Genomic DNA, 13,088 nt, shown 5'->3' with positions numbered 1-13,088 from the left:
TTGAACCTTTACTGCATACATAACATTGGGTGACGAAAATACAAGAACCTTTGTTTGCAAAATGAGTACGATTGGATTTTTAGAGCGATTCGTGGAGGGAGAAGATTGGGCAGACTTTGTGAGCCCAATACCTCGTGGCCAACAAAATGAAGAGGGTCGACGATGCAGATCGGCGCTGGCCGTGTCCCTCATTGTGTGCGGTTCAAAGATCTACGGTCTGATAAAGAATCTACTCATGCCTAGTGATCCAACAGAGAAAACGTACGAGGAGTTGTGCACATTGGTATGGGAGTACCTCAAACCAGACAACGGCATCATCATCTCGAGATACAGGTTTTATACACACGTTCGATCGGAGAGCCAGAGCATGGCGGAATTCGTTGCCGACCTAAAATGTCTAGCGGGACCGTGCAAGTTCGGGACGGTGTTGACAGACATGCTGTGGGACTTTTTTGTTTTCGGTATCAACAACGAGGTGATCCTGCGCAAACTTCTGGTGGTGGAGGAGTTGGATTTAAAAAGGGCCATCCAGATCGCTCAATGTATGACGACGGACAGGAGTCTAAAGCAAATAATGAAGAAGAACCGAACCTCGGCAAGTACTGTAAATGCGATTGATTCATCTTTCGGCAGAGCGGCGCATGGCAGGGCCTATCCGCTGCGTTCACGAAACCTGTGGCTGCCCAAAGTCCACCAGCGGGAATGTATCCGACTTCTCCGTGTTGGCGTTGTGGGAGAAACCATCGATACCAGCAGTGCCGATTTAAGCAATATAGTTCCAAAGGCTGTCTGAGAGTGGGGCATCTCCAGCGCAAGTGTCCGCAGATGAGCAAGCGAGCTGCGACACACCACGTGGAGGATGAGTGTCAGACTAGCGCGGATTCGGATACGCAATCCGAGATGCCAGAGGAGGAAGTGTATAACCAAGAGTAAACCAATTTTGCTTAATGTGAAGTTTAACGGGATACCGGTATCAATGGAACTGGACATGGGGGGGGGCGAGTCAATCGATCATGAACGAGAGGGCATTTAATAAGCTGTGGGATACTAAGGCTGTGAGGCCCAGGCTGAGCCCTGTTAACGCCAAGCTGCACATGTACACCAAAGAGCTGAGAAAGGTGATTGGCAGTGCACAAATTAATGTGTCATATAACGGTGCGGTTCACGAGTTACTGCTGTGGATTGTTCCAGGCAATGGCCCAATGCTGCTCGGCAGGAACTGGCTGGAGAAAATCAGATGCGACTGGAATGACATAAAGGCGTTGGCATCGGAGGAAGATGTGCCCAAGTATTGAGCAAGTTCCCCTTGCTGTTCGAACCGGGTATCGGCAACTTCACGGGAGCCAAGGTGCAGATCCACGTGGACTCAGATGCAAGACCCGACCATCATAAAGCTCGGGAAATGCCGTATATGATGAGGGAGAAGGCTGAAATTGAACTGGACAGACTCCAGCGTGAAGGGATCATATCACAGGTCGAATTTAATGAATGGGCCAGCCCCATTGTTCCTGTGCTGAAAAGTGATGGCACAGTCAGAATCTGTGGAGACTACAAGGCTACGATCAACAGGGACTCGAAACAAGATCAGTACCCATTACCGAACACTGATGACCTGTTTTGCAATGCTAGCCGGAGGGAAGTCGTTCACAAAACTGAACTTGACGTCGGCCTATATGACACAGGAGTTGGTCGAGACGTCGAAGAGACTTACGTGCATTAACACGCACAAAGGATTGTTTATTTACCACAGGTGCCCTTTCGGAATTCGCTCAGCTACGGCAATATTCCAGAGGAATATGGAAAGTCTACTGAAGTCTGTTCCCAGATGATATCCTGATCACCGGTTGTGATTCCAAGGAACATCTGAACAACCTGGAAGAGTTTCTACTACGTTTGGATAGAGTGGGACTCAGACTTAAATGCTCAAACTGCGTCTTCATGGCACCGGAGGTCGAATTCCTTGGGAGGAAAATAGCCGCTGATGGCATCAGACCTACTAACGTGAAAACCAAGGCCATCAAGAATGCACCTAAGTCAACTACTTTGGTAACTTCCTACCTAAATTGAGCACCTTACTAGAACCACTGCACATGCTATTGAGAAAAGGCAACAATTGGGTGTGGGGCGCATCGCAAGACAGAGCTTTTGAGAAAGCCACCAATCTGCTTTGCTCGAACAAGCTGCTGGTACATTATGACCCATGTAAACGTTTAGTTTTGGCCTGTGATGCATTGTCATATGGAATTGGTTGCGTACTCCAACAAGCCAATGAGTCGGGGAAACTTCAACCTGTCGTGTATGCATCCAAAAGTTTGTCTAAAGCAGAAAGAGCCGACAGCATGGTAGAAAAAGAAGCTTTAGCGTGTGTGTACGGTGTTAAAAAGATGCATCAATACCTGTTCAGTCTGAGGTTCGAATTAGAGACTGATCACAAGCCGCTCATTTCATTGTTTTCCGAGAGCAAAGGTATCAAACCAACGCTTCATCCCGCATCCAAAGGTGGCCGCTGACATTATCTGCCTATGATTATGTCATTCGTCACAAACCTGGCACAGAGAATTGTGCCAATGCTTTGAGCCGGTTGCCATTGCCCACACCAGAAGTGGAAACGCCACAACCAGTGGATCTAACATTAATCATGGATGCTTTTGAGAGTGAAGGAACCCATATCACTGCTCAACAAGTTAAGACTTGGACCAGCCAGGACCCGATTTTATCGGTGGTAAAGGGTTGCATCCTCAAAGAGAATTGGTCTGCCATACCTAAGCAAATGTGCGAGGAGGCCAAACCGTACATTCGTCGCAAGGACGAACTGTCTATTCAAACAGATTGCATATTGTGGGGCAATCGCGTTGTAATGCCCAAGAAAGGGAGAGAGAAGTTCATGCATGGGTTACACAGCACACATCCTGGTATAGTAATAATGAAGGCCATATCCAGGTCCCATGTATGGTCGCCAGGAATTGATTCTGAACTTTGGAAGCATGCGTGCATCAGTGCAACACTTGCATGCAGCTCAGCAAAGCACCAGTGGAATCGCCGCTGAGTTTGTGGTGTGGCCATCCAAACCTTGGTCCAGGATCCATGTAGATTTTGCAGGTCCCTTCCTGGGCAAGATGTTTTTCATGCTGGTGGACGCTTATTCAAAGTGGATAGAATGCATAATCATGTCATCCAGTACGTCCATGGCAACCATAGAGAATCTCAATGTCATATTCGCGACACATGGTCTGCCTGACATAGTGGTGAGTGACAATGGGTCATGCTTCACCAGTCAGGAGTTTCAGGAGTTTGTGAAATTTAACGGTATAAAACATGTAAGGTCAGCACCGTTCAAGCCTGCGTCCAACGGGCAAGCTGAACGTGCAGTACAAATTATCAAACAAAGCATGAGGAGAGTAACTCAAGGGTCACTGCAGACCTGTTTGTCCTGCATACTGCTGAGTTACAGGACAAGACCCCACACACTCACAGGAGTCCCGCCTGCTGAACTCATGATGAAAAGAAGTCTTAAGACCAAGCTATCTCTTGTACACCCGGATTTAAATAATCATTTTGAATACAGAAGACAGAGTCAACAAGGGTACCATGATCGCGCAACTGTGTCACGCGAGATTTCTGTTAATGATCCTGTATATGTGTTGAACTATGGTCAGGGTACCAAATGGATCGCTGGTACAGTCATGGCCAAGGAGGGCAACAGAGTATTTGTTATTAAGCTCAAGAATGGGCAAACTTGCAGGAAACTCATGGATCAGACAAAACTGAGGTAGACAGACAAACCAGAACAGTCGGACGAAGAAACCATCAATGACCAACCAACCTACCAGCAATCTTCAGAGGACTCAAGGGTCATCAGTGAACCCGGAATTTCCATCAAGGACCTGTTCAATAAAAATGGACGCAATTCCTGACATGGCCACTGTCACCCCAACAAGTCAGTCATCCAGCCATCAGCCACAACAGATTCCGCACACTCACCCAAGACTAGAATCGAACTGAGACGGTCAACCCGGGAGCACAAAGCACTGGACCGTCTCAACCTGTGAAAGACTGTGATAAGATCTCAGAGGGGGGTATTGTCATGTATGTACATTCTGTTTGTAGCCACCATTGTTGGAGGCCACTGAGCAATACGCACATGGTGCTGCTCAGGTATAAAAGGTCAGCCAGTTTGAGAGTAGGGCACTTTGGGCCTAAATAAAGCAGAGCCAAGGTCGTACTTTGCTTAGTTAAACAGTACTCAGTTTGAATCTTTATTGCATACATAACACTGGCCTAATCAGAACGGGAGTAACTCTCAGTTGGCCTAACTTCCCTAAATGGCCAGAAGTGGCGTAGGTGGCTGGTTACGCCCCCTTTGGCTGAAAAAAAACTGACTTAAAAAGTTTGTAACTAACTGAGTTACGCTGGTGCAAATTGATTGGGGAAGCTGGGGATTTTTAAGTTAGGCCAGAAAAAACAGCCTGCTCCAAAATAAAACAGCGCAAATACTGGGGAAAATTGAGCCCAGAGTCTCACATAAGGGGCCGCTCCTTTAAAACTGCGATGAGGAGGAATTTCTTCTTTCAGAGGGTTGTAAATCTATGGAATTCTCTGCCCCAGAGAGCTGTGGAGGCTGGGTCATTGAATATATTTAAGGCGGAGATGGAAAGATTTTTGAGCGATAAGGGAGTAAAGGGTTATGGGGAGCAGGCAGGGAAGTGAAGCTGAGTCCATGATCAGATCAGCCCTGCTCCTATTTCTTATGTTCTTATGTTATCTTATAATCGTGCCTCTGGTCCACCTACACCAATAAAGTTCATATACCCACTCTTCATTATTGTATTGTTATTATTTCCCTTCCCTATTCCCTGCCTTCCTTAGGCTCACGCACAGACTTTGGGTGACAGGGGCTGGCTTCAAAATGCATGACATTGTGAAGACGACCTCAAATTCTGTCCCCGCCCAAGGGGAAGCACCGGGGTCCTCCTTACATATGACTGGGAAGTTATCATGTGGGGACAGAGCAATTAAAAAAAAATAAAATGCTCCTCCCAAAATTAAATGTTGGGAGACTAACCACTTTCGGATAGTCTTGTGCACCTGCTGGCAGCCAGGTCAAGAGCAGCACTGGCTGAGGCATTTGGAGCTTCTTTAGCGGGACAGATTCTGCATGCGGCTGAACTCCAGTCTTGGGCACCGTATTGCTGTCAGTCACACAGATCCACAAGCAATGGAGAGGAGGGAAGGGTTCAGCCCATGATTAAGCAAACCGCACACTTCTGAAATCCACTGTGAAAAGGTAAGCATCTTCACGATGGGTGGCTCACCGAAGAATATTCTTGAACCTGTCAGCTTCCTAAATTACTGGCGGAGTGTGTAGGGAGCGATCATTTTATAGCAGCTGTGGGTCACTGTGACTTTCAGTTTTTGTCACACATAGCTATCAATTCATGTCGTTTTATAGTCTTTGTTAGATGTCACATCTTATCAGTCTGTGTTACCCAGAAAAAGAACACACAAACATACAGTCAGACAAGGATGTAGCGATGAGCCCGTACTAACAAGTGCATGACAAAAACCGCACATGAATGGCAGCTCACAGACCACTCAGAAAGCAGGAACGGAGAGGTAATATTGCAAGTACTGACCCGACAGTTGCTCAGTTCTTCGGCAGACAGGATCAGTGTTCCACATTTTTTGCCAGGGAGGCCCCTGGAGAGACAGAAAGAGAAAGCACAGGCCATCATTCATTGGGTCGAGGCAACACAGTTTATTACAGAGACCCAGAAAGATGACAGATTGAGGCCTGGGAGCCGTCCTACCACACACAATTAAAGACGGATTTTTAGCCACCAAGGTTTGCTGCGGCAGCTTTGCTCCTTGTTAAAATATGACAAGGCAAGACTACTTCAGTTAATTAGAACCAAAACCAAAAATGATTTATGCTCATATTCTATAGCAACAGTTCATTTATTTGACACAATATGTACCAATGTACTCTATCTCACTTCAATAAAAGTTACAAAGACAGAACGTGTGCATCAAGCAACACAGTACATTGCATTTTGTAATGTGGTAAGTTGTAAACTATATATGGTGCATAGGGATTAAAGAGGGAGAAAGTCGGGAGCACCCTGTTTGGGACAGCAAGTTTTGAAAACTGGGAATCATTAGCGCCAGGCGCAAATGATTCCCAGCTTTTAAACAATTTGGTGTTTGCGCTCCAGGAACGAAGTGGAACACTAAATCAAGCGCTCCACTTCCTTCCTGGAGCATAACAGGACACAGACAGGTGTGTCCCGTGCAACGCTGCCGCGTTCCGAGGCTCCTTCCCTTCTTTAAAGGGAAGGTCCATCGCTGCAGACTCTGCATTGGGACCAGTGAGCTGGTCCCCGGCTGCAGCCATGATCCGGCCCAATCAGCCCCATGCACTCCCGCGATCTGGCCTGATCAGCCCCACGCACTGCAGCAGAGTGCCGCCGCAAACCTCCCGCCGAAGTTAGCGGGAGTCAATCATCTCACCGCGCCTGGTCGGTAAGTGGTTAGCACCCCAGGAGGCAATAACGGGAGGCGCTAAGGAGGCCAATTTCTAGGCCAAAGAATCGTTAATAATAATGAATATAGCATTAATTCTGCAAGAAAGCTGGATCTAATTATTCAAATTAAGGGATATCTGTAGATCACTAAATGCTGCAGTGAATTTGGCAACGGTCTTTTAAGCGGGACCTCACCATTACCTGAGATCATTTAGCCCTGACTGATGGGATAAAACTCTCGTCTGTCCATTGGCTGTAAGGGTGCAATGTGAAATATGCCGTCTGAATCCAATTCTTTGTGAGAATGAACCCACAGCACTAAACTGCGTCCTAATTTGGTACTAAGTGATGATCTCACTCTGACCTGGCTGGTGCAGGAAGTGGAAAAATGTCGCAATGCTGCAGAAGTTGAGATTAAAGGGCTGATTCCCCAACCGGGTGCTCATAACAAAGAGCAGCAGGGAATACTGGCCTGGAATATCACAGGCCCACACAACCTGATTAGTGCAGGCAAAATCAGGCACTGCAAACTTACAATGTCCCACACAGAGCTCCATGGAAGCACCAGATTGGTTCTTATAACGCATTGGTGGGGCAGAAATAGAATTATCCTATCTCACACATAGGATTATATAGGAGATACGGCACGGCCCAACCAGTCCATGCCGGCGTTTATGCTCCACTCGAGCCTCCTCCCATCTTTCCCCATCTAAATCTTTCAGCATAACCTTCTATTCCCTTCTCCCTCATATGCCTGTCCAGCCTCCCCTTAAATGCATCTATACTATTCGCTTTAACTACTCTCTGTGGTAGCAAAATCCACATTCTCACCACTCTTTGGGGAAAGAAGTTTCTTCTAAATTCCATATAAGATTTCTTGGTGACTATCTTATATTGATAGCCTCTAGTTATGCTTTTCCCCACAAGTGGAAACATTCTCTCTGCATCTACTCTATCAAAACCTTTCATAATTTCATAATCATAAGGTCACCCCTTAGCCTTTTTTCAAGAGAAAAGAGACCCAGCCTGTTCATTCTTTTCTGATATCATCTGTTAAGTCCTGACTCTAATGTACTGACTTACACAAGACACATGCTGAAGTCAAGGTCACTCAGGACCTGCACCTTTAATTCCAGCTCTCCAGTGCTGCACTTGCCTGAGACCTCCCTTTATATACCTCAGTGGGACAGGTATGGAGTGTCTCCTGCAAGTGCACCCCTGGTGGTAAGGAATGCTTATTGTTACAGGTCATGTCTAGTTACAGTCATGTATAACATGGTAAGATACAGTTATATACAGTAATGTGAGATACATGACATCACCCTCCCCCAAGGTCTTATTTCCTTTCTTGATTCAGTCTCTCAGGTGGTCTGCGTTCTCGCGTGGAGCGTCTTAGTTGTGGTTCAGTTGTTTGCCTTGGTGCCTGTTTTTTGTTCGGTGTGATTGCTGGTATCTCGCCTGGGCTGTGTTGAGAATGCCCTTTCCTCAGGTTGTTCTACCTGTCTGTCCACCAGGTGTGGTGTGAGTTCCACATTTTAGTCTGCCTCTGGTTCTTCAGTGTTATCAGTGAATCTACTTTTTACTTGGTCTACATGCCGCTGGCAGGTTTGGCCATTGTCCATTTGTACAACCAGTAGCCTGTTTCCCTCTTTGTCGTTACTGTCCCTGCAAGTCATTTGGAACCCCGGCCATAGTTTAGCACAAACACTTTATCCCCTATCTCATTCCACCTCCCCCTCGAATTTCAGTCATGGTACTCAGTTAGCTTTTGACGCTTAGCCTCAACAATTTCATGCATGTCTGGGAGGATTAATGAGAGCCTGGTCTTTAAGGTTCGTTTCATCAATAGTTGCGTGGGGGGAACCCCAGTCAACGAATGCGGATGAGATCTGTATGCCAGCAGCAGTCGCGACAGGCGGCTCTGCAGCGTGGGACCTTGGATTCTGAGCATGCCTTGTTTAATGATCTGCACTGCTCGCTCCGCCTGGCCACTGGGGGCCGGCTTGTAAGGTGCCGTCTTAACGTGATTTATGCTGTGGTCACTTATGAAATCTTGGAATTCTGCGCTGGTGAAGCACGGACCATTATCACTGACCAATATGTCAGGAATGCCATGCATTGCAAACATGGTTCTAAAGCTCTCCACAGTGGTGGAGGTGGTGCTCGAATTTAAAATAGTGCACTCGATCCATTGCATCAACGACTACGAGGAACATTTTGCCCATGAATGGGCCACATAGTCTACATGCACCCGCGACCACGGTTTGGTGGGCCAGGGCCAGGGGCTTAGGGGGGGCGTCCCTGGGGGCATTACTGAGTTGGGCACAAATGGTGCACCGACGGACGCAGAGCTCCAAGTCCGCGTCAATACCAGGCCACCAGACATGAGATCTGGCTATGGCCTTCATAAGGACTATCCCCGGGTGCTCGCGATGGAGCTCCTGGACAAACGCCTCCCAGCCTCGTAAGGGCATAACCACTCGGCTGCCCCACATCAGGCAGTCTGCCTGTAGTGAGAGTTCATGCATGCGCCTATGGAAGGGTTTGACCTCCTCGGGGCAGGCATTGTGAGCCTCTGCCCAGTCACCGGTTAAAACGCATCTTTTAACTAGAGATAACGTGGGGTGGCTGGTCGGCCAGGCTCTGATTTGGCGAGCCATCATGGGCGAACCTGTGGATTCAAAGGCATTGATTGTCATGACCATCTCACAGTCCTGTTCGTCGGACCCTTCTGTGGTTGCCAGGGGTAGCCTGCTAAGCGTGTCGGCACAGTTGTCTGTGCCTGGTCTGTGCCTTATCGTGTAGTCGTAAGTCGCCAGCATGAGTGCCCACCGCTGAATGCGCGCCGAGGCATTGGCGTTTATTGCCTTGCACTCGGATAGTAGTGACGTGAGGGGTTTGTGGTCGGTTTCTAATGCAAACTTGGCCCCGAAAAGGTATTGGTGCATCTTTTTGACACCGTACACGCACTCGAGCGCCTCCTTCTCAACCATACTGTACCCGCGCTCCGCCCGCGAAAGTGACCTGGAGGCATAAGCAACGGGCTGCAATTTACCCGCATCATTGACGTGCTGTAAAACGCACCCGGCCCTGTATGTTGGCGCATCACACGTAAGCACTAACTTTTTACCTGGGTCAAAAAAGGCTAAAGCACTCTTGGAACATAGAAGGTTGCGTGCCTTATTGAAGATGCATTCTTGGGCGTCCCCCCAAAACCAATCGCACCCCTTCCTGAGTAGCACATGGAGAGGCTCCAGCAGTGTGCTCAAGTTCTGCATAAAGTTCCCAAAGTAATTGAGTAGCCCGAGAAAGGCTCGCAGTTCCGAGACATTCCGGGGCTTGGGTGCCAGGCGAATCGCTTCGTTTTGGATTCTGTTGGGCGAAATCCATCAGCAGCAATCCTTCTGCCCAAAAATTCAACCTCAGGCGCGAGAAACAGACACTTGGATTTCTTAACTCTTAGGCCTACCCAAGCCAATCGACTTAGTACTTCCTCAAGATTGCGGAGATGAGAATCGGTGTCCCTGCCCGTGATGAGTATGTTATCTTGAAACACAACTGTCCCCGGAATGGACTTGAGCTGGAATATAGCAGCTGCAGACCTAATGCCGAATGGGCATCGATTGTACATAAAAAGGCCTCGATGTGTGTTGATGGTGGTGAGTAGCTTAAACTCTTCGGTCAGTTCTTGCGTCATATATGCAGATGTGAGGTCAAATTTCGAGAAAAGTTTTCCTCCAGCCAACGTGGCAAATAGGTCCTCCGCTCTGGGCAGCGGTATTGGTCCTGTTGGGAGACTCTGTTTATGGTAGACTTGTAATCCCCACAGATTCGCACGGATCTATCAGGCTTCATGACGGGGACGATGGGGCTTGCCCAGTCACTGAATTCCACGGGAGAAATTATGCCTTCCCGCAGAAGCCTGTCCAGTTCGTTTTCAAACTTTTCCCTCATCACATAAAGCACAGCTCTAGCCTTGTGATGGACCGGTTTAGCATTCTATGTGATGTAGATTCTAACTTTAGCCCCTTTGAAGGTGCCCACATCTGGCTGAAAGAGATGTTCAAAACGGCTTAGAGCGGTTGAGCAGGAGGTCCATTCCTCTGACAACATGGCGTGAACATCATCCCATTTACAATTAAGTTCTGCTAGCCAGCTTCTCCCCGACAGGGCTGGGAGATCCCCGGGGACAATCCACAGGGAAAGTCGGTGCACCATCCCTTTGTGTGTGACTGAGAGCATGGCGCTGCCAAGGACTGCGACGATTTCTTTAGTATAGGTCCTTAGTTTGGTGTCGATCTTTGTGAGTTTTGGTTTGTTGCTTTTGTGCGGCCACAGCTGTTCAAATTGTTGAACGCTCATGAGGGAATGTCTGGCCCCCGTGTCCAGTTCCATGTTGACGGGTATCCCGTTGAGTAGAACCCTTATCATAATTGGAGACGTCTTGTTGTAAGAACAGTGGACCTTGATCGTGTTAACCCGCTGTACCTTGGCGTCCCGTGCAATGTTCCAACCGTCTTCTGGTCCGCTTTCCGACCCTTCCGATTCGTATACCAGCCGAGCTGCTGTTTTTCTGCACATGCGAGCCAGATGCCCTGTGTAGTTGCAGTTTCTGCAAACGGCATGCTGAAATCGACACACCCTGGTTGAGTGCCTTCCCCCACATCTCCAACACAGACCGTTTCCATTGTTTCTGAAGGATGAGCTGCGTCTGGCTGATCTCCCTTGAGCTTCTCTCAATCTGTTGTTGATTGCTCGCATTGTGGGTTGAGGAGGTGTGATCGGCCGTTCATGTGGCCCTTGATTTTGATGGCTTCTGGCACCACTGTCTGCTGTTGAAGGCCTGCTCTCCTGTCTTTGTCGGTGTGTGGGGGTAGTGGTTTGTTTCACAATGTGAACCCCTTGTTCCGATGTCTCGTTGGTTGTCGTACCCAAAGTATAGATCAGCCTCGTTTCTTCTTCGCCTGCCGAGGATGTCTGTGCGACCAGTGCTGCTGCCTCTAGAGTCAAGTTCTTAGTCTCTATAAGCTTTCGGAACATGCCTGCGTGGCCTATTCCTTCAATAAAAAAGTCTCTCAGTACTTCTCTCCTTAGTTCATCGGGGAACTGACATGAACTAGCCAGCCTCCGAAGTTCCGCCACGAAGTTGGGTATGCTTTGGCCCCCACAGCGTCTGTAGTTGTAGAACCTGTGTCTGGCCATGTGTAGGCTGCTCGCTGGCTTCAGGTGGTCTCTCACCAGTGTGCTCAACTCCTCAAACGACTTGCTTGCTGGTTTCGCGGGTGCCAGCAGGTCATAGAAACATAGAAACATAGAAAATAGGTGCAGGAGTAGGCCATTCGGCCCTTCGAGCATGCACCACCATTCAATGAGCTCATGGCTGAACATGCAACTTCAGTACCCCATTCCTGCTTTCTCGCCATACCCCTTGATCCCCCTAGTAGTAAGGACTACATCTAACTCCTTTTTGAATATATTTAGTGAATTGGCCTCAATAACTTCCTGTGCTGGAGAATTCCACAGGTTCACCACTCTCTGGGTGAAGAAGTTTCTCTTCATCTCGGTCCTAAATGGCTTACCCCTTATCCTTAGACTGTGACCCCTGGTTCTGGACTTCCCCAACATTGGGAACATTCTTCCTGCATCTAACTTGTCTAAACCCATCAGAATTTTAAATGTTCCTATGAGAACCCCTCTCATTCTTCTGAACTCCAGTGAATATAAGCCCAGTTGATCCAGTCTTTCTTGATATGTCAATCCCGCCATCCCAGGAATCAGTCTGGTGAACCTTCGCTGCACTCCCTCAATAGCAAGAATGTCCTTCCTCAAGTTAGGAGACCAAAACTGCACACAATACTCCAGGTGTGGCCTCACCAAGGCCCTGTACAACTGTAGTAACACCTCCCTGCCCCTGTACTCAAATCCCCTCGCTATGAAGGCCAACATGCCATTTGCTTTCTTAACCGCCTGCTGTACCTGCATGCCAACCTTCAATGACTGATGTCTCGTTGCATCTCCCCTTTTCCTAATCTGTCACCATTCAGATAATAGTCTGTCTCTCTGTTTTTACCACCAACGTGGATAACCTCACATTTATCCACATTATACTTCATCTGCCATGCATTTGCCCACTCACCTAACCTATCCAAGTCACTCTGCAGCCTCACAGCATCCTCCTCGCAGCTCACACTGCCACCCAACTTAGTGTCATCCGCAAATTTGGAGATACTACATTTAATCCCCTTGTCTAAATCATTAATGTACAATGTAAACAGCTGGGGTCTTTCATGAAAGCGTATGTTTTCGAGCCACAGCTGGTCAAGAGATGGGCTCTTCTCTTGTCTGCCTTATCGTCGCCCAGCCAGTCTTTGGTCACAAAGCTTTGCTGGAGCCTTTCTATAAAGTCATCCCAATTGTCACCAGCATTGTATTTCTCATCTGAGTTGTTGGTAGCCATTCTGTGGATTCTGTGATCCCGTAACTCGTCGCCACTGTTAAGTCCTGACTCTAATGTACTGACTTACACGAGACACATGCTGAAGTCAAGGTCACTCAGGACCTGCACCT

General features: G+C 48.0%; 1 protein-coding gene across 1 annotated transcript in view; it reads right to left on the bottom strand.

The window, feature by feature from the left end:
• LOC139276919 (copine-9-like) overlaps positions 1-13,088 on the bottom strand; it is a 615,931-nt gene that overhangs the window by 181,536 nt on the left and 421,307 nt on the right. The window contains exon 7 of the mRNA XM_070894913.1: positions 5,634-5,697. Coding sequence (XP_070751014.1) covers positions 5,634-5,697 — 64 coding nt within the window. The remainder of the gene's footprint in view (positions 1-5,633; positions 5,698-13,088) is intronic.

Source organism: Pristiophorus japonicus, chromosome 12 (genome assembly GCF_044704955.1).
Source record: "Pristiophorus japonicus isolate sPriJap1 chromosome 12, sPriJap1.hap1, whole genome shotgun sequence".
NCBI lineage: Eukaryota > Metazoa > Chordata > Chondrichthyes > Pristiophoridae > Pristiophorus > Pristiophorus japonicus.
The sequence above is the reverse complement of the archived record's forward strand: the minus strand, read 5'-3'. Positions and strand labels throughout refer to the sequence as shown.